Source organism: Parambassis ranga, chromosome 10 (assembly GCF_900634625.1).
Source record: "Parambassis ranga chromosome 10, fParRan2.1, whole genome shotgun sequence".
NCBI lineage: Eukaryota > Metazoa > Chordata > Actinopteri > Ambassidae > Parambassis > Parambassis ranga.
In genome coordinates this window covers 6,971,180-6,994,200 of record NC_041031.1, presented here as the reverse complement: position 1 = coordinate 6,994,200, position 23,021 = coordinate 6,971,180, and the positions used below count along the sequence as shown (strand labels likewise).

The 23,021-nt window shown below is 42.3% G+C and overlaps 1 protein-coding gene across 1 annotated transcript in view; it reads left to right on the top strand.

Moving 5' to 3' along the window:
- The first annotated feature begins 5,390 nt into the window (after nt 1-5,390).
- Nucleotides 5,391-23,021, top strand: part of tenm1 (teneurin transmembrane protein 1) — a 134,995-nt gene continuing 117,364 nt past the window's right edge. Inside the window, exons 1-3 of the mRNA XM_028415599.1 lie at nt 5,391-5,607; nt 10,149-10,165; nt 10,238-10,475. Coding sequence (XP_028271400.1) covers nt 5,391-5,607; nt 10,149-10,165; nt 10,238-10,475 — 472 coding nt within the window. The remainder of the gene's footprint in view (nt 5,608-10,148; nt 10,166-10,237; nt 10,476-23,021) is intronic.

Sequence of the window (23,021 nt, the reverse complement as noted above, 5' to 3'; positions counted from 1 at the left end):
GAGGGTTTAGCGGTCAAATGCATTATTGAAAGAGGCTTTTTACCAAGCAGTGGCTGATGCAGAGAGCTTAGGAGGCTGTCAGTCATGATGTAAAGCTTTATTTGCAAAGCGAGTTAGTGTGAACAGCCTTTTAGTCCTGCTTGGAGGACAGTGACATGTATTTATCTTGCGAGAGAGGAGGAATATCAAATGTGTTGAATAAGGCTTTGCCTTGTCAGGAATATTGATTAAGTGGTTTTGGGTGGTGTCTCTTGCTCTGTGTGTGTGTCTGTGTATTTGTGGTCAAATGCTTGTGTGCCCCTGAAACTGAGTGGATGTGAAAGTGAATACAAAGGCCTACATGCTGTTCCATATTCCTGTCATTTTTTGTGTTTTTTTTTGTTTGCTCCTCAGCCTTCTGGGGAATCAGCAGAGGGCTTAAGATCAGAGAGGAGACAACGTGGATACCATGAATAGAGAATGGAAGTCTGGTAGGAGCCAGTGGGAAAGATGTAAAAGAAAAAAAAGTTCTAACTGTAGTCAAGGTATAAAAACAGCTTTTGAAAAGTCAAAGCTTTGCTACCCCCTCACTCTTGGCCACATTCAGAGGGCATGAATAGTGTAAGACCTTATGGATTTCTCCACACTGCTCAGGCATGCAGAGCTGATGTGGGATTTGAGCCATGTCCACTATAAATAGTCAAATGGTCCAGGATGGTTTCTTAGCTCCTGACAGCTCCTGACACTAACCGATCTGCTCTACGAGTGGACACACAGACTTTAGTTCCTGCTTCTTTGTCACGCTCTCATTCTGACATGAGCAGGAACACAATGCAGTCTGCAGTGTCTCCTATAGTTATGCCATGCTTCGTACATAGATGCATTAACCTTGGATGTAGCTCTGTGTGGAATAATGAAGGTATGTATTGTACTGGAAGCTGAATGGTAAAGCCGCTGCAATGGTACATAGAAAGAGAAAGCCGGGGTTCATGCAACACTGTCTTCACTGAAAAGGCCTGTAAAGACGGAGTTGCTTCTCTATGGTGTGTGGGTGTTCAAGTGTGTTGTTTGTCAGCTAGTGTGAAATGCTATAAGTATGTGTAGGCGCAAGGGCACTAAGTGTGTGTTGGTCTGTGTGATTGTCAGTACGTGTTTCATCTTTGAAACCTAGCAGGGATCCTGTATGCATCTACAGTATGTGTTCTGCTGGTAAACTCGGTATTAGTAGCAAGAGATTTCAGGCTTGGTCAGCTATGAAAGCACAACTACGTGATGAGAGTGCTGCCGCTGCCCACAGATAGCGAGCCCTTATCCACTAATTAAAACCCTCTATCACTCCATGTCTCATTTGGCAATCTCTCTATCCCTCAGTTACCCCCATTTTCACTGTGAAATCTCACCATCTCATTATCTATCCATCACTCTCTTTATTCTTGTTCACCATTCATCCTTCCCTTTCTCTCGGCACACACCAAGGCTTCCCAGTGGGCAGTGTACTGTTTTGTTATTGTTTGGGGTGGTCTAGGTATAACAGGGTCCTGTGGGTACTTGAGGGCTGCTCGTCAGAGCTGTCCCTGTCATATGCCTGAGGAGCCATGGCAGTGCTAACGAATGGGAGAGATAGCTTTTTAAACCCAACCCCCGCATCACACCGTGTACACAAATACTCACACACACACCCACACACACCCTCACTCCAGGAGAGGCATCTCTCTTTGACAGCTCACTGTTTACTCCCGCAGGACCTGTAGCCTGGATCTACATTTGCAGCTACAGACGGTGCCTCGATTTCTTCTGATGATTAAGTCATTGTAATGGCAGACAAAATGAATACCTGAAAACAACGACGGGATTGTCATGGCTTCACTTAGGAACATCTGTGGCGATACGTTTAATGCCGTGGCACGGATGCATTTTCTCAAGGCTTCTCATCGTCATTCCTGCAGCTTGTGAGGCCTGTTTAGTAAGCAGAATTAGCTGGTCTCTGTGCAAACAGGCTTCTAGGAAGTGCGTAAAGGCCAGAGCTAACAAATAAAGTAGCTCCTACCCACCGGGGTCTCCAGGCTGTTATGAAAATAAGACTCTCTCTGCATGGTGAAAATGTATTTGTAATCCTGATACTATACTGTATCAATAATCTGAGGAGCTAATATTGATGGATGACACTCTGCTCTCCTCATCCCACTTGTTTATTTACCAACGTGAAAGTCATTTTCTCTGCCTCCGTTTGGCCCCAATCCTCTCTCTGCCTTGCTCTTTTTCTTTTCCATTTTGCATGCTCTCCCTTCTTGTTTGTCATGATTTCAACACATTCATTTGAGATTGGAAAGTGTAAATCGGTTTTGACTTGTCCTCATGGTCCTTGCCTTTACACATGACAATCTCTGCCGTCCTGTTTGTGTTATCATTGTTGCTGTTGGACATCTGAGAGACCCCATCCCACTGGAGATGACTTGGAGCATAAATCCTATTTAAAAGCAACTGTGCATGTGAGCCTCTATTACTTCTCTAAGCAGATTTGCAAAAAAAAAAAAAAAACTGCACTAGTCCACTGTTGAATAAATAGATGGAAAGGAGGGGGTGAGGGATCAAATGGGGGGAGAGTCCCATTAGATATTATTGCATCTGTGGAGCTATGGATTATCACTCCCGTGTGGTTGTATGTGTGAAAGAGGGATTGATAAGAGAAAGAAGGAACAGGGCGAGAAGTGGTTGAGGAGAGAAGGGGGGATACTACGTAATGTGATGCATGTGTTTCACTCAGTGTTGTCACTTTGTATTAAATTTAAACTGAGTGGTGAAGAGTTCATTACACACTGATGAATTATAGATTAGTATTAAATTAGAAATAAAATCACAGATTAATGTGTACATACATTGTCACTGCTTACAGCCACTCACCGGTAATCCATCTGTAGCAGAAATGAAACATTTTTGGTTTATTTTGTGACTGCAATCCATCAATAAATTACTATTACAGTCAGTACACACAGTACGATTAATATAGTAGGTTAAATCTTTCAAGTCTTATTTTTTTTTTAATCTAAATGATTAAAATCATCTGTAGTAAGGGGCAGTGCAATGATACAATGTAGTGCACCATGTAGTCCCCTGCTCTACACCATGCCATAAAAAAATAATGAGATGATACAAATCTTGCAGGGAAGGTTTTGAAGAAGATTTCCGTATTAAAAATTTACTCATAGCACGGCACTAATTCTTTCAGCATCCTCAAACACTTCTTGTTTTTTATTTTTATGCTGAACAGTAAGCCATATATACAATCTATGCCAAATGTGGTTCTTACTCAATTGCAAATCGAGGCGTTGTGCTCAGGTGGTACATGCTGACTTGTCCTAACGCCCATGTGACTTGTTTGAAGTGAGCTTGGCTCTTGGAAACAACCTCCAGGTTTTGACATCAAAACCAAGAATCAACCCCCCTAATGGGCACCCTACTGTGGGCTAGAATTAGCAGGAATAACCCCCGCTAGCAGGCTTACTCCTCTAAATGCAGGGGCCTCCAAGGACGAGAGGTAGGGCGGAAAGCATGCAAGGTACGTGGAAGAGCAAAGATGAGGGAGCGGGATGGCAAAAGAGGGGATTGGATTTACCAGGAGAGGTGTGTTTTGAAGACAGAATTACAAATTGTACATGTCTAGGGCTACTACACAAAACGTTCTCCACACTGTCTATGCGCACACATACATAATGGGGAAACAAGATGGTGCACACTTTTTGCAGGATAGCATGCTTTCATTCTTGCGTGTAAGCGTGTGACAGACATGAAACGGGACAGAGAGCCTCTGTAGAGACAGACAGCAGTCAGTGCCTGCAGCAAGCTCTGAGCTCACAGGGTAATGTATACTCGCTCCTCGCCGTACCAGAGAGAAGGTGACACCAGTCAATCCCATTCTGACAGGGCAGCTGAGATAATAACAGGCTTTGATTCCTTGCAATAACTCCTGCCAATCAAAATGAAAGGCATCATGATTGGAGAGAACCGCAAGTGTGTGTGCGTGTGTGTCGTAAAAAGAGTGTTCTGTACACTACAGTATGGCTAGGATAATTGGATGCAAAAAGTGGTTATGTATTATAAAGATGCTGCCGTGCTTTGTGCTTATCATTAAAAAGAAAAACAGGAAGGGAAGAAAGACGAGTCCAGAGCTTTGACAGATCATCTGTGCTATGATAATGTCTGCGGGGGGTAGGTGAGCAAGTGTGTGTGTGTGGGACGAATGTGCGAGCAACATGGCCCATTTTTTGACTGTTTTCTGTCAGGGGTCAGTGGGCGGTCTGTGTGTGTGCATGCACATAGGGAACTAGGAGGGTGAGCACAAGGCCAGAGGAAGGAGTCTTTCAGGTGGAATAAAAGCATTACTGCAGTGCTAGAAAGGTCAGCTGTAAACTTGTATCAGACTAGTGGTGATCACCCTGTGCTGCAGATCTCTGAGGTATTGAGCAGGCACGCTCTAATGGCTTTGATATATGGACTACAGGACTCCCTGAAGAGGTCAATACCATAGCACTTTGTCTCTATGAGCAATGACCCTCTCAAGCTCCATTTAGAAGCTTTATAACTGCAGGAAATAGGCTGGAAAGGCCTCGAGCAGGGCATGGTGAAAGCGAACTAATATGAATGAAGTATTTTCTAATCACTTCTTCTAAGCTCTAATCGTTGTCCCAATCAATCATTAGTTATGGCGGCAAAAGTATATAACGCTGGACGTTATCAGAGGAACATTGTGATGTGGTTGAAAGGAGAACAAGGGAATTTGAGCTGAATGGAGCTAAAAGAGCTGATTTATCATTCCTCCATTTGGAAGGGCAATGGCACTGCAAAGACTGGTGTCTAACAGCATTTCATCATTACTGCAGAAACTCAGTGAGTCACAGCATTTAATGAGAGTGACAGTCATGGGACTCAGCTACAAATTTGTTGATTTATCTGTAACTTGTCAAATGTTGTCTGTAAAAGAGAGAATGAGCTTACAGTAGCCAGAGGAAAACCACAACTGACAGAACACTAAATTGTGCCTAATTCTGGACAATTTCTCTTCAAACACATGTGGACATAATGGGCTACCATCACAGGCCCTTTGGAGCGTATTGATTTGGGACTAACCTTTGGTGTGAAATATGAAAGAAGCCAAATGCTGCTTATGAATGTTCACTGTAATTGGAATGAGCAGATGTTGCATTATTGTTCCACTGTGTTCAATAACACACATGTGCTATTTTTCTCCTCCACCCTGTCTGTTTAATCCCCCTTTTCATTTCATTTTCCTTCTCCTGCCCATCCTTCTTCCTCACTCACTGTGTTTATCCGCTCCATCTCTCTCACCTCCCGTTTCCAGACTCTGTGCTCTGTGCTGTGGCTGTGCTGAGTGACTAAGTGGAGCCCTACGAGCCATGGAGGAGATGGACAGTAAACCCTACCAGCCGTTGTCTAAGGGGCGTCATGAAATGGAGATGTCCTACACCAGTTCATCTGATGAGAGCGAGGACGGACGCACCCATCACCGCTCCTACACCTCCCGTGAAACCCTGCCTGACTACACACATGAATTACGCCTCACCCTTGGTTCACACCGGGAGAGACAGAGCAACTACAGCCAACCCCAACCAGGTACCATGCCATGCTTATCTTGCCATCAGGGCTTGCTTAGCCTGAATATAGTTACTATAAAATGAACATCCACGATTGCACAGATATTGCATATGGACTCAAATGGATACTGGCACCAAAAGTCACACATATACGCAGACGCACACACACAGAGGTCTTTAAAAGGACCTGTGTGAATTACCTATTACAGTCCACAATGAGCCAGAAGGACAGTCAGAGGCAGCCAATTACCTCTTCTCCACGGAGGTGATATTTCTCTCCCACAGCTAAACTAGGTCAACCCCAAACCTCTCTGGCCTCACCTGGGGTGGAACACCACCCTTCATTACACACACTCACAGAGATACAGACACGGACGGACAGAGGCACACACACACACACACGTTGACACACCGAAAAATTCTTCCCTGCCGGTGACAGGAGGAGAAATGGGCCAGCTCGTGCTGTGATAGATGGCCTTTATGCAGGTCATGTGTGGTGTTAAGAGAGAAGCCGCCACCTCATCAGGAGCATGCTGCTGTGCAGGGTTCATAGTGATCAATAGATACTCTTTCCACCACCTCAACCTCCTGCTACTCCTGCAGGACCTACCCACCATGCTAACAAGCAAAATTACCTATTCAAAACAGTTACAAGTTCTGACAAGCAGGTCGCTCCGGGGATTTGGTGGTTTGAATGGATTTTGTCATACTGTTTGCCATACAGCATCCCATCAATGGCCATTAGTCATCATGATGTTCTTCGATATCTTCTACAACACTATAGTGCCTTTTTTTCAGCAGTTAGTCAGCCGTTCTGTTTCCATAACAAACAACATCTTCTGCCATTAGTGTCATATGGTACGGTGCAGAGGACCCCCAAAGCAGCCTTTGAAATGTCAATGGCAGCCGGTTCTGCAAAGCACATCTGTTCATCTTTGGGCAACAGAGTTATATATAGTATACCCTACCTAAGTAACCAACTGTTAAGGGGGGACGTTGCCTCCAGTGACATTTTTAATGGATTACAGTGCTCCTGACAAAGATCAGCCAATTCATCTCTCTTCTAATTCCCCACCCATGTTCTTCATATTTTCCCCTCATCTTTTAAGTCATCACATCTTGCCCTCTCCTCCCTTCCCTTCCTTCTTTTCCCCCAGCTGTTTATTTGCCCTATTACAAATTCCTCCCTCTCTCTTCATTCACTCCCGCACCACCTCTGTATGTCCCTCCTTCTCTGTCAAGTCTGTTTAAGTCAGAGAAGATGCAGTTGAAAGATGGACAGATAGACAGCAAGCTTCATTATTATTTTACAGCAAATAAGAGACCTCATCAAATAATTAGCTGTAGCCTGCCTATCAAGTAACTCAAATTAATTAGTTCAAGCTTTCCAACATTTTTGTTTACAAGGCCAGTAATGCATTCTAGCATAATTTTGAATTATTCAGAAGTAACAGCATTGCAAGAATATGGTCATTTGAGTACGGACCTTTCACCAATCAATCTAATTGAGATGTGCAAAATGTTTCAATAATAACTTGTAATTAAAAAAAAAGACCGTTTATGTGTGATTTCTCCATAAATAATACACAAATATCAATACTGAACTTGTGCCAACATCATAATTAGGTGCAGCTGGCTCATGCTATGTATGGTCCCAGCAATCACATACAGTTCATTAAGTTTACAAATATAGTTTTTATCATCTATATTCTGCCAGCTGGTCATTTGAAGAGGCTTCAAATTGATAATCAAACTAATAATAAGTTTTTTAAATTATATAGAGCAAAGTTTGTCTAATGTATTACATGGCGGGTTGAAAGGAACTCATGCCGCTGTTTATGTGGGTGTCTAGTCAGAATAAATGCTGATTTTATTCAATTTAGGTACACTTGTTTTCTGTGCGCGCTGAATGCCCATCTGTTATGGTAGTAACTACATGTACCATGATGCCTTGTGCGGGAACGGTAAGCAAGTGCAACAGCGTTACAATGTTTGACCGGAACAACAAATAAAATACTAAACTGAAGACACATAGATACAGAGAAGTGTTAGTGGAGGACTAGAATATATCAAGTCGTGCAAACGCTTTGGGAAAAGGGCCGCGTTGCAATGTGTCGCTGAAGAAGATAATTTGTTGGTCAAACGTTAGCAAAAAACTAAAGGAAAACGTCAGTCACCCAGTCTGTCCTCTGGACCGTGCTGGCCTCAGATATCTGTTCCAGTTTATCCTTCTTGGGATGTTGAGGAATGTGTCCAGCACACCTCCGCGTGAAAATCCAGGCCTTCCAGGACTGCACGTAAAGTAAACGTCCTGTAGCGTCCTCCTCTGGTTAGCTTAGCGCCAGTATAACAACAAGAGTCCACACTGATTCTGGCTCCTTTCATTGTCCATACTTATACTTATACTATACCAAAAACAGCACAGAGTACCAGCGGGGACGGTGTGTGTGTATGCTTGGCACATGCTACAACGTCACAACATGGCGTCTTCAAATTTAACCCTCACGAAATGTAAATATAAACCAAATGTGTACAACATCTGAAATACAACAACATTACATGTGCTGAGCTCACAGAGCTGTTGTTCTATAATATTGTCTGATGTGCTTACTTCACATAGCTGGCATAATATAACATGTGACTGGATGTTGGAGAACAGCACACTTGACATAGGCCTACTACACCTGACATCTATGATGTTATAGGGACATGCTGTTGTATACTAAATAGTATAGATGTACCATAACACATACTCTGTCTTCATATGAGTGCAGCTGGGTGCAGTTTTACTGAAGGCATTATGACTTTTTCCTAGAATCTAAAGCCTTTCTCTGATCTGGCATCTTCAGCTCTCAACTTTGGGTATTTGGCTGATTGGCTGCCACTGTGTAAAAATTATCCTCATCCATAAAACCCTCTGTACTCTTGTTAAAGACACATTTTTTTGCTGTTAGTTCACAGTAAATGCAAGCAGCGGACTTTCAGCAGCACGATCACAGCATGAAACAGCCTGTTGTTCTTCTAAGGATCGTTGATGCCACTGAAATTATATAATATATTTATATAACAGAAGTCCTGTTCATTTAAAAGTATATCATTCACATATAAAATGCATTATCTAATAACAGCAGGTTTCACATTCCTTCACGTGGTACATTATAAGTCACACATAAGAATTACTTAAGTGCAGTGTATTATTTTTTACCATTAAATTAAACTGTATCTGCAATTAGAATATATTTTATTTCATGACTAGTCCTCATAAAACTAAAAAAATAGCATAGTAAACCAGCATTCTAATTCAGTACATTGTGCATGCATGCGTTACAGGGAAATTATAACCTGGACTGGCCTGTTTGACTCTGCCTTATGACAAGCACAAAAAAAATGCTGTAATATAAATAGTCAATATTTCGTGGAAGTGGGCCGCCGGCAGCGGCTGACTGTAATGGCAGGAAATTACCTTCCCTCTAATCACCACCTAATATCTCTTGTTGTGTTATAAATATGCTTCAAAACAAAATGGTGAGATGACTTTTCAGTTTGCAGTCAATCCATGTTTTGTTGCTACTGGGAAATAGCCTATTTGCTCGTGAATTGCCCTCTTGCAGCCAATTTGAGCTAAACAGTAGTGTGCGGTGGTGACCAATCTTAGGGCCAGTTTAATTCCAGCAGAACAGTGTGTGAGCCACAGTTGGTCTTGACCCCATCAAACAGGCACAGCAGGACACATTGCTGGTCAATGGAGTGGTCAACAGGACTGCGGCAACACTGTGGTTCGTGTTCAGAGGCCCAGACCTTACACACATATTAACTGCTCTAAGTGAGAAAGAGAGGAAGTGCTTCTCTCATGAGTTCTTAGCCTATATGGTACCATCTGTATAGATTTCAATTTCTGCCTTCATTTCTTTACAATTACATCAGTTCCTTCACTTCCACTCATACAGTCCAAACAGAAAACTCAGGTGGTGTGAAAGAAAATTTACTCAACTGCCTCCACAGGAAAAAAAAAAGCAGAGCTCAATTGAATTGAATTGAATTGAAGTGTAACCAGAGGACTAACACAGTATATCTGATGTTCTCAGATAACAGGTTGATGCTTAGGATTGGAGGGCGTTCTAATACCTGAAAGCATATAAGGCTCAATTTTTCCCTCAGTCTGAGTCAATATTAATAAGGTTTGATCTTTATCTGATCTCTTCACCCCACCAAGGAGAATATAGATGAGATCAGTGCTCTGTTTGAGCAGCAGTTCAATACATCTCAAGCTCAATAACACACATCAGGCAGCCTGAACAGGATATAGCCTCACTGCAAATGGTTAAGAAAAATTGAGGGTGGCATTTTGATTTGGACTTGTGCTGCAAAACTTTTAATAAATGCTTGCTCAAATAACAGCCTGTCTCTTGACATAATTTAGAAGGTGTTCGGCATTTGGCTTGTAAATGCCTGCCTCTAACAAACACCTGGTCAAGCTTAGATGCAGAAGCAAATAAAAGCACATGCTGGTATTAGAGACATTATGTGATCTCTATCTGCATGTCTGTTCTCCTCCTAAAGATTTAGACTTCTGTAAGGCTGGGCAGATGAGGAGCCCTGACTACCACATCCACCAACAACAGCAGCAGCAGCAGCAGCAGCAGGAGGAGGAGGAGGAAGCGTTGTGCTCTGGACCAGCAGCTCATGTCCACAGTCGTGGCTACTCCCTCGGTGTTGGTTCAGATGTGGACACGGAGCCGGAGGTGGACCCCTCCCCTGCTCACGGCCTGCAACACATGTGGATGCGTGGCCTCAAGTCTGAGCAGAGCTCCTGCCTCACGAGCCGTGCCAACTCCGCCCTGTCTCTCACCGACACCGAGCATGACAGAAAGTCTGAGCCTGACAATGGTGAGTGAAAAACCCCTTCAAGGAGATTGTCCATCAGTCTGTAAAATGAAAAGGGGAGATCAGCTTTGCAGATAATTCAGTAGCAAACTCTTTGATGGTTTACTGTATTTTGTGCATGTAAGTTTTTGACAGTACATCCCTGTATATCCGTAAGGTCTCATTATAATAAGAAGAAATTTCACACCAGCAAATGCATGCAGCAAACAACATATAACTCTTTCAAGCTTTAAGTTGCAGCCTTGGGCAATTATGTGATTGAAACTCTCAGTTTTTGAACTAATGCTAATGCTTAGGTTCTTTGAAGGCTCTTTGATGTGACTAAATACAGAAAATGTGCTATTGGTTATTTAGTTTCTGAAGCGGGCTTATGCTATATTGGAGGTGAACCCAGGGCTAACTGGGGATAATGGGGCTTGTGGAAAGTCCAGTGATGAACATCCACATCATATGACTTGGAGAAAGGATTGATTATCAATGAGACATTGGAGCAGATTTTGGTTTAAGACTTGGAGGAAAAGAAATTGTAGGGATCGCACCTCTGACTGGCTGCCTGAGGGCAGCTGACAACCACCTCTGTGGGAAGATTCTAGCCTGGAAAGAAGAAGTTGTGAGGCAGGGGTGAAGATATGGGGCCAACTCAAGAAGAGTCTGGGATGGTGCCAGTTATCTGTCTTGCACTGCTGGGCTTGGCTGGGCTCCCTGCAGATGGAGAGTTAGTTAGAGGTGCACACAAACAAAGACAGAGCTCTCCAACCCATCCCCAAGGGCACTGTCTGTTTATGTGCTGCAAAAAAGGTGGCAGAAAAAAAGGAAGGGTGATAGAGATGGAGAGAGACGGGGGGGAAAGAGAATTAGAGGCGGAAGAATAAGAGACAGAGGGAGCAAAAAATGCTAATGAGAGAATAGAAATGGTAATGTAATGGTATAATTAGAATGAGAATAAAAGAGAATGAGTGGTTGAGGGTAAAACAGGTGAAGGAGAAGCTGTTCCAAGCCAGCGTTAGACAAAGATGATTGCAGAACATGAAGACAGAGGAGAGAGTTTTGGATGTTTGTGTATGGAGCGCACCCAGGGTGCTGTTTAATGACAGGCAGCCTGGACGTGGAGGCAGCCTTTAAGAAAATCACAGGATGGAGGAGGAGGAGAGTGAGGCAGAGTGGGAGTTAGAGAGAGAGAGAGAGAGAGAGAGAGAGGAGAGTGAGAGTGGGAGTGCTTGCAGCATTACACAGTAATCAATTTGTGATGGCTGTGTGCATATGGACCAAAGTTATTACCATTTGAGATGAGGGACTCCATCTTTATCCAGGGTCAGAATTAAAGCTGCAAAATGGGGAGAGGCAGATGGGAATATGAGCAGAGGAAACAGAAGATGAAGTCATAGAACTGAGAGGGGAGGATTTAAATGTTCAAAGCGTTCGGATTTACTGCTACAATGCTCCAGGAAAGCTGGTTTATATGTGGATTTCATATGTCACGTGATTATTGCTGTATGTCCTATGCCTTTCCAAACTTTGACACACTCTCAAGTGCATGCTCTTCCATTCACTCACTCTTTTCTTCCATGATTTCTGCTGCCTTAGTATCCTTTACTTGGCAACCTTTTCCCCCTCTCTTCTTCCTGCAGCCCATTTATTCTCATCCTCTTCCTGTCCATCTCTCTCTGACACATGGCCAGGTGTGTCCATGCGTGGCATCCTCTAATAGGAAATGCATTATGGATGTCACATTTCTCTCCATCAGCACAACAAAGTCTCACACGCCCCTCTGTTCCCAGTGATAATGAAAGTTAGAGCCACTCGCAAAAAGATGTTGGCATAAAGGGGCTGAAATCAAAAAAGCTAACGTCCCTGCCAAAATGAAAGTGCATTTTAAGTCGGCCCGACCTTGCACTCCCTTTGTCTTCAGAGCGCGCCCCCTCCCAAACCTATTAATGATGTCAGCTTCAGACTGGCAGGAATCCTTTTGTTCCTGGTCTGATTGAAGCTGACAAGTCAATTTAGTCACTATGTGAATGTTTGTGTGTGTGTGTGTGTGTGTGAAGGTGTGAGAAAAATAAAGAGACGGGGCACGACGGATTAAGAAAGCATAAAGGAAAAAAGAGAGTCAGCTTGCGTGTGAGGCAGCATCTGTACAGATGTTTGTCTCTCTTTTATGTGTATGCACGTGTGTGTGGTAAAGTAGTGGAGGGGGTTGCATGTCCAACTGTGACACCTCCCTTGAGAAGGAGTGTAGGAATTTGAGAGCACCAGTCAGACCTGCTGACAAACTCAGGAAAACATCAACATCCTGAATTGACACAGTGCAGCATAAGAACAGAGGAGATTGGCAGTAGAAAGACAAAATGTAGTTCAGCTTGAGTTTATAGCAGACACACACACATACACTATATGCCCAGAAATACAGTATATGGACACCAGGTGCCTTTATTTATCATATGATGTACTGCAGGGCTTCTCTCATTTAGTCTTAAGAGTATTAGTGAGGCTTTATTAAAAGGCCTAGGCTGCGTTCACTGTCGCCGTTCATTTCACAACATGTTGCATGGGGATGAGGTCTGGAGATGGATTTGCACAGCGTGAGACAGTGCATGGTTCATGGTCATATCATTTACACTGTGGCTCAGTCTGTTTTTTTTTATTGCCGACAATTAAAAGTGCTAGCTGCTTTCTTGCAGAGGGTGGGTTGAAAAACCCACCCTCCTGGGCATTTCAATGTGTAATTTAAATTACACATTGTAATGGGCATTTCAATGTGTAATTTAAATTGTAGAGTCATCACAAAGATCTATGTCATATCATATCTTTCTGTAAATGTCGTGGTTGTGATGAATATTGCTGTTGATGTTGATGTTGCTGTCTGAAAAGTGAGAGAATCTGTGAGCGACACCAACGTGTCCTCAAGCATAACCAACATATTAGTTGGTGCCATTGCCTTCTGAATTGATATTTAAGGTCATTTCACTGGCAAAAACAGTATTATATTCTCTTGTGGACAGCTTTAGACATCAGTGATGCTCACTTGTTGTTATATTCAAGTCCATCTAGGCACCTCTTGGAGGAAAGATACATTCACAAGATTGACATTTATCCCAGCACGTCCTTTTTTTCTTTTTGCAAAGTGTTCTATGAGAATTTTTAAAGAAAGAAAGTATGGTCCTCTTCACACAGCCTCTCTTTAAAGTCAATGTCTAATTTGGTTTTCTAGTAGGGGAGACTCAGGCATGTTGTCACACTTTGTACACTCTTTTATATATCTTAAAATTAATACATCGGTTTGTACAAATTTGCACACCAAGTGAAAGAAAGTCCTGGCCATGTATTTTGCATCGATTTCATTTTGATATCTCTTTTCTGTGTTCGACTTATCAGCATTAAAATAGGGACTGTGTATATGTGACATGTGGTCCCATCCGTGAGTAAGTTGTCACACCATGTGGGGTTATTCTTCACACATTTTTGCCATAAATAAAACAAGAAAACAAGCATGCACGACTGATTCCTATGTAGTTAATTGTCATACACAAAATGGTGTTTGTCTAGGCACCAAATGTATTTGAACATGGTTTAAGAGACACTGTCACAAAGTTAAACATTAAAAGTTTACCTATCTTTCGATCCATTGGTCTGTTGAAAAGCCTGTCTATCAGCTACACTATAACAGTAATGTTGTGCACCTATGTTATTTATATATCCACAACCTTTTATCATTTAGGCTATCCATTGCACTGATTTTTAACTCAGTGCACAGATGTGCCACAGGAGGGTAAGTGTGTGTGCAAAAATGCATCGGCAATAGCTGATTTGAATTCTATGTTGTTTACCTACTTTGTGCACAAATGTAAAAATGACCATTTTCAAAGTGTTATTATTATTATCATTCATCAATAAACAATAGGTTTAAGTCTCTACACTCCACACTCCCAGTACTCACATCTCTGCTGTTTGGCAAGCTCACTGTAATGGCACGGCTTCAGAAAGTCAGTGTACCTGTCAGTTATTGCATTGCTGTTTGTGCATGGATTAAGTAAACAGCTTTAGAGGTGTTGGTCATTGTCCCTGGTGCTCAGTCACTGAGTGGGAGTACTGTAATGAATGCTGAAAGAGAGAGAGAGAGCAGCTAGGTTAGGTGTCAGACTTCTGATTTACTGCAGTGTGGAATATATAAAAAAATGCATTATGGGACAATGCTGTCCTATAATGAGATGCTAATTAGGTGACCACTTTGTCACTAGTTTATTCGGTTGTTGTCTTCTCTCTCTTCTCTTAGCTTATCTTTTTTTGCCTCCACTGCTGAGGTTGACACAATGGCATGTCAGACAGTCATCAGACAGTCTCCTGGTTTTACATCACTCCCTTTTATACATCGTCCTCCAAGCAGAAAGGGTTCTAAGGCAACTGCAAACAGCAGTCCAGTCAAAGGCTCTGTCACTCATTACTCTAGATAACTTTATGCGCTAAAATGCAAATATCTGTGTAATTGCCATACACTGATTAAGCACTTGATCCTGATTGTCCGTGGGACGTCCATTATTTTTTAAAAAACCTGACAACCCCTTATAACTGTTATAACTGTTGTTAACACAGCTCTAAATTAATACACTAGAAAGGTTTGAGTGTTCCATTTCCACCATACACTGCAGATAATAGTTTGAAGAAAATGGGTTTTCAAATTGCCTGTAACATTTATAGTCCCCGAATTAGCAATCAGGCCTTCTGAAAGCAGTGGTATGGATGTAATTGCCTTGTGTAGAGACAAGTTAACCTGCATCTGTTGGTTGGACACTAAACAAACAAGAACAGTGACATGAAAACATGTCATATGTCATATGACAGATATAATTAATTATTAGTAATAAATACGTTGGTTTTGTCTCTATTATTCTCTTAGCAGGCTGCATGGTTTTTCCAAGGGAGGGAGACACTACATGAATATTAAAACCCTATGATCATGTGATCCAATGCCTGCCATTGCACAAAGTCATTTGAACAGAATTGTTCCTTGTTAATGTTCATCAGGCATGAATTTATTTACACTTGACAGCTTGTGACACTTGAATTCAATTTGAGGACTCTTCATTTTTCAGAATTTCTTCCAAGTATTGTTTCTTTCATTCGTGCAACATGGAATCTTCAGCAGAAGATCTGTCCAAGATGGATGCAAAACTGCCAACAGTTAATAGTTTTTGCTTCTAAATATTAGAATTTGCTGGTTTTTGTGCCGTTGTATTTCTTTGTAAATTGAAAACCTTCAGTTCAGTTTAGACCTTTGAAAAAAAACCCCAGTAGGCTCAGGGAATTGATAGCATTCATGTCACATTCATGGCCTTGGTTTTTTTTTAGACCTCAGAAATATTTTCCATCTAGATTAAACACTAACAGTTATTTTCAAATCTATTATAATTAGTGGAGAAAGGAGCCACAAGGCCATTTGCCCCATCTATCCTCATTTATTTCAGTTTTCTCTTAATTTGCTTGTCGAGTAAGTATTAAGGATAAGCAAAATTAATGTTCTCTGCCCTGGGTGTGAAAGTTACTCTGTAACGGAGTTCATGCTGCTAGGTCTACTTAGCATTGTAACTAAAAGAGGCATATTGCCTCAAAATAGTCTGCTGCTATTACCTTCAAATAAAGTCATGTACAATATTTTTTCACACTGTGGCTGTTGTCCTTGCCTTTGAAATAAGAGAAGCATGAATGTTACCTTAAACATAAAAATGTTACATACTGCCTATAAACTAGGTTGTTGGAGGGCCTAGGGGACTGCACAATGTCATAGAGGGCCCTCATATCCTTTATAAACACGGTCCATTATTTTTATAATGATGTGCCAAAGTTTTCAGTCAAGTTTGGCCAAGCTGTGTTCAAGTAAGAATTGCAGAAGGTTAGAAAGGGCACGGAGACAAAGGTTGGGAGAGTAAAGTGAAAAACTGACCACACGGTTTAATGAGCGGTATGGCAGAGAGGGAGACGGAGAGGCTCACTGCCAAGTAAAGACATTGCACAGGATATTAGAGAGCCATCATTAGAAAATACTGCAGAGTTTTACTTTTAATTCTAGCCAGCGGTCTTTTGATACATGGCAAGCTATGTTTGAAACACCATTTAGTTGTAGTGATGGAACCAAGTGAAATAGCAACAGGTGTTACGCAGAATTAGATTTCTGATGGGAATCAGATTTGGAGGATTGCTCCTACTTTATGATGCAATGCTGACATTTATTAGGCAATCTGGACTTTTAATTAGATAGTGAGGGAATTACTAATGTTTCATGTAAGCTCTCTTATCCAGAAGTGTCAGATAAGAGCATTTAAGCAATGTTAATGAAATGGATTTTATGTGTTTTTCCTCCTTCTGATGTTGGAAGACCACAAATCTCCTTTTGGCAGCTCTGCAGCCGTGGTAACCTCAGTGGAATCAGGACTCTACAATACCCTCAGAGATAGAGACATCTGTAGATGTGCCGGTGCAACCACACATACGAAGATGCTCAGACACACAGGCTGCATGTGACTGTCTCCTGCTAACCTCCCTGGTGTGTTTGTGTGTGTGTGCAAGCTCAGGTCTAAGTGGCCACATCAGGCAAACAGCCTCGTACTCTAACTCCCTTCTTGCCTTCCCAAGGCCCAAGGGGTTTTGCAGGAATGGATTTGTCTATTAGCTCGTAAAGAACATTGCTCAGTGCCATATCGATCATCTGAGCTGTAACGTTTAGGGTCTTTAAGTTGTAGAGTTGATCTAGTGGTACATGGACTCCCCTGGCTATTTTACCAGAGTGAGAGATGATCAACTTAACCCTGGTGCTACGCTTGGCCAGAGGAAACACTATAAACATGTCCGCTGGAGCCAGAAACCGTTTTTATTGAACCACCCGTTCAGCCATCCAGGAGAGGCTGAAGAGCTACCATGAATCCACCAGGTGCCTTATTGTAGCAGCGGTGCAGTTGTGTGGTTTTCCTCCTCTTTAATAGCAGTCTCATCACACAGTTAGCCATGCAGGCCTCTGTTCTTGACAAGCTGTCAGGACCCCACCCTGTTGTCCTAATGATGAACCTTTACAGCTCACTGATCCAAAGGAGGACCTACTGGACTGTACTACTGGTTGATAGGAAGGTGAGGGATGTATGTGTTCTCTGTGCGTGGGTGCATATTTGTGTGTGTGACTGAGAGAGAGAGAGAGATGGTGAGAAAGAGTAAGAAAGATAATTGTCTGTTCTGTCTCTCTGTAAATGCTGATGCTCCTCCTCCATTCTCATCTTGCTGCCATGGCAACAGTCATCAAATCAGAACATCAGCCGTAGCTTTCATCTCATGCTGTCCACTGGCTGCCTACAGGCTGTCTGTATACACAAACTGTGTGATGGAAACATCACAGACTCTAGCCGCTACTTGCCATTTTAATAAGCGGTCGCATCCTGCACAATCCCTCGATCACCTACACAGCAAAGGAGGTGAGAGGCGAGCTGATATTTTTTTAATAAACAGTCAAATAAGCAGGCTTAAAACTGTTTTTAGCTTCCAGCACTGTTGGAGTATTAAAATAAAAGGAGAGCATGGTGAGTGGCACATGAATAAGCTCACAGCAGAAAGGAACAATAGCCCTGAGAGTGTACAGAGAGATTAGCGCAAATCAGAGTGTTCTGCACTGGGTAAGAGAGGCTGAGAGGGGGTGGAGGACACAAAGGTGCGTGCAGGGACACACACACACACACACTCAGATGCCCACACATGCTCTTTGTGTTCTGTTTGTGTGATGGGGTCAATGGAGTATGTATTTTGTAGGGCTAATAGAAAATGCAGCCACTACACAGCTGGACTGACAAGAGAACGGTTACCATGGAGGGGAGGCGGAAGTTAAAATCGAAACTGTCTCTAAGTGGGTGTCGAGAAAAGACACTGGCTTCCATGAATGGGCAACTAGAAAGTGAACAATAATGGCAAAAGGAAAGAAAAGTAAACAAATCAGGACCTTTATATACTGCACAATGCCAGCCTCAGTGTGTGGATGTATCGAACCTGTCGCTAAGCAAGCTTCTGCGGGGGGAGAAAGCTCGTCTGAATAATGAACCTGCAGGTCCACTGTAGGTCGGATAATCGGAATTGTCATCTGAGTGTGCAGGATTTGAAAGCATTTTCCAAGAAGATGTCAGTGATAGTAATGACTGCATAGGGGTTCCCCCTACCCGCCATTGACAATTGCTGCAATTTTAGTTTAACTGCTTGTAGTAATGGCAGACATCGTGTTATTGCCGGGGATACTTCTGCCATAGCTGAGTCAGTGCCAGTGTTAAGGGCTGCCATCACAGCCGCAGTGCCAGTAGTAAAGGCTGTTGTTACATGGCACGATGCCCTGAGCCTGTCAGACCTCCAGGGTGTGTACACCACCTGTCATTATCAGCGCTCAGCTCTGGCAACTACGGACAGCTAATGGTCTGCTGGGTCTCACCCAACAATCTGCTGACCAGTATGACTGCTGCTGGTTGGATGGATGAACACCAATGCACGCAAACTTTCACGTGTGCATGTGCGCATGGCAACACAGACATACAATGCTTGTTTGGGGCTATTTTATCCATTCACTTGCTCGCTGGAGAATTATCCCTATCATTTATACAACTGGATTGCAACCTTTGTCACAGGCGGCTTTAATTGAAAAAGCCACAATAGGACTTCGGAAAGCTATTAATTGTTGCGGTTAATTAAGGTAAACATTAAATGAAGAGATTTTTAATTGGTTTCTCTTGATGAGGGAAGGGATCTGGGGTGACCAGAATCTGCATATGTAAATAACTGAAAACTCCTCCAGGCCCTAGTGTGACTATCTCTGGCTTGGAGCCCCCTACTCTTTTTTGTGAGTTGTTTTCCTTTTTTTTGTTGCTGACTCTGTCTCTATTCATCTCCGCTCATGCCGTGCATGCATGCAAACACAGCCTAGACACACACCTTGAGCCCCATCCAAGCTGTCAGTGACACAAATGGGGCATTTTTGCCAAGCAGCATTGATGTGATGTATGCTAAATGCTAAACTGGTGGTCCCTAAGGAGACACATTTGTTAAGATGAGACATGACAGATTGACACAAGACATCACCTTCATATTTACAAAGGACAAGGACTCCCAAAATTCACTGTTTATTTTTAGCATTTGAAACTGGGAGTCTTGTTGATGTGTGCAATCATAATAGAATGTTTGATTGACCAATGTTGCCTTGTGCTGGCTGTTCATTTATCTACCATCATGCTGTGACAAAGATTGCATGTGTGTACATTCAAGAAGTAACACAAATACATCAAATAGCATAGCCATTTTTTTCTTTCTTCTTTTTCCTTCTACTTGTCCTCTGAACAGCTGCCACCTGTGCTAGAGGAGAGGGTGTTAATAGCGGCACCCAAACACTTTACTTGATAGATCACTATAACACCAGATAGATAATAATCATGCTGTTAAATAAATAGCTTCTTAAAATTTTCCAGAATTCTGCTAAAAGCATGAGCATTTTATGGGTGACTTAGCGGGGGAAAGGGGAGTGGTGGTGGTGGTGGTGGTGGTGTCAGGGGAGGGGATGGAACCTCATTTGCATTGCAGTGTCTGCAGGTGAAAAAGTGAAAATGTGTCTGTGCATATATGTAGTTATATATCTGTGTGTGAAGCAAGCAGGCAGACAATTGGATGGCTGCTTGGTCACCCTGGTCACCCTGCTGCAGTAGAAAAGCTACCCATGGCCAATGCAGGGCTCTTGCCAGTGTTTCACAAAAGCTGAATGTGCTAGTGCTGTCCAAACAGATGCTCAATGCCATTTCCAGATAGTGTTTATGTGTGCACAAGTGTTGTGGGGGTGTGTGTGTGTGTCCATGTGGTTCCAAGTAAATGTGCACTTTGTATTAGTGTCTGTGTGCAAGCGTGTTTTGCTCCGAACAGATGTTTTTTTTCCAATATGTGTGTACTAGCAGAATCAGATCAACACCAGCCGGTACAGCGAGTCTGGCCAAGGTGGATAATATTCACTGAATGCTGCGGCCAAAACTACACACATACCCATAACACTGAAGAGATGAGATGGAAAAAAAGAGCACATGCAAGGAAAATGTAACATTAAACATACTCTAATGTTTTATACTGTAGCTGACTAAGTGCAGAACAGTACATTGACTCAACATCAATCATACTGATAGGAAGTAGCTTACTGAACACAACAAATTGGGAGCAGTTTTACCCCACTTCAAAGTAATAATATAATAATAAAATAGGGAATGCAATTGATTTGGATTTGATGCTTATTAAGTAATCGGAATTGTAATGCAAACCACTACATGTTGACAGCAGAAGAGTCAAAAGTCTGCTCCAAATCCCTATACCAAGAAGAGGGTATATGCCATGTACCTGTGTGTACGCATCACTACACCTCTGCAAACAATCATTAAGGAAGGCAAGGCAGGAAGCAAAAGAGTATAATCAAATTCAAGAAAATGAGGAGGTGGTAGAAGTGGTTGTGAGGTATATCATGAATGGATGGACTTAATTTTACTCAGTGGGGCCTGCGTTTATGTACTGTAGCCTTTGTAATAGCCCTTGTTTTAATGTGAGCTTGTTAATGCTGCGCTTCAGAGTGGAAAAGCTCCACCCTAACCCTTAGGTAATATTGTAATATTATATCAAGCTTTTCATTCAGGCATGAAACATAACAGTTTATAATTTGTTACTTTCAAAATGTATAGCCATTGTAGAAAAGGCTTCTTGATTTCAGACAATATAGCCAATCTGATGTCCCCTACCAGCTGATCAGAGAGGGTTTTTTGGTGTTTGGTATTCCTCATATTTTAAGAATGATAACTAGAGCTCATTTTACCATGCTGTAATTTGCTGGATTATAAAGTTTTTGGAATCTAATAAAGAGCAGTCCTGAAACTAGCCTAGGGTCAGATAACATGCTGATAAAAATATCATTATGATAAAATCCTAAAAGCATCACCCAGGATCAGCTGCAATAGATGTTAACATCCCTGAACACAGCTTAATGTCCCCCCACTATGAAGGCAAGCTGGCCCCCAGGTTACCTAAGCAACCCCAAATCACGACGCTCCCTCCACTGTACTTTACAGGGACGATTCTTTCATGTGGTAATGCAGTGCCCTTTTTTTTACTTCTACATAGTGTTGCATCAGACCACTTAACATTTTCCCAGTAGTATTGTGCAGTGTCAAGGTGCTCTTTGACTAACAGGCTCACTGCATCTTTCATGTTGCATGGTTGAACTTCCTGGACCAGGCAAACATCCTCCATGATTTCTGAATTGTAGAATTTTCCAGAGGCATACGTTTTGACTGGTCACGGCAGGGAAAGCACAGTTTGTTTTAATGAAGGCTGCATTCCACCAGAGGAGGTCCTTCATTTGTGCATGCTGTTTCACTATCAGTGCTTACTGGGACACATTAATGGAACTGAGACATAATTAATTCCACCTGTGCTTTCTACTACCCTACTGTTTCAAGTGAAAAAAACCTCTGCTGTGGAAAGGGTCTATTTTTCTAAGCCTTAAGCTTTTACTCTGTGTTTTATATTTTATTTTTCACCTCTTTGAGCATTCTGCTTTTAGAGTCTTGTCCTCACTTCTAGTGAGAACTGTAGACTGATCAATATCTAAACTCTCAGAGATTATGCTACCAAGTAACCCTTTCCAGCTTTATGTTAACAATTCACATCTCTCGGAGAACTTGTTTTTTTGGAGAGGCATCGCTCCCATCAGCAGGTTCTTCTTGTGAATGGCAAGTTTATTGATTGGGTGCCACATTCCTGGCTCCGAATATATTTTATCGATACCATTAGCCTTTGGGTTTACATACTTGTAAACAAACACTGAGTGAATGTGAATCTTTTATCCACACAACTGTACGAATCACCATAGGTAAATATTTAAATATACATATTTTAACATGATTTGTTACACAGAGTAATTATGAACATTATCTTGTCTTCAGGAGAATCCAGCCAGAGTTGCTGTACTGCAGTAAGCTGTGAGCTACCCAGACATGTGTTTGAGGCACGGTTAAGGGCTGACCCACAATGTTTAATCCTTTCACTTTACACGTATGCTCGTAAAGATTAAAAATTAAATTTCCCACAATCTCTTTAAATACTCGGCTTCAGCATGTAAAGAAATCCAAAGCTTTAACCACTTGCTTTGCCTTGTTATGGTTCCTGAATTAAGAATGGGCAATTGCTGTCTCTAGGAGGTGATTGATTTAATTTATTAACTGTGAGAAAAATAATGAGCAGGATACACAATGGAGCATGAAGGTGAGCAACAGTGGCTGACACCATAAGCCAATTCCCTCCTTGTCCATCTGTAACCTGAGGGGGTATCATAATCTACGAACTACAGATCTGTGGATATGCTCCTCTTAAGGTCTCTTTTCCTCCCCGGAGCGCCTGGTGTTATAGTCAAGGTACATTCATCTATTGTTTTTCCATCTGTGAAGGAATAAAGGGAATGAGTGCAGCCCATGTGTGGAAGACCCTGCACGATGTGGGAACGAGCAGAAATGAGTCTGG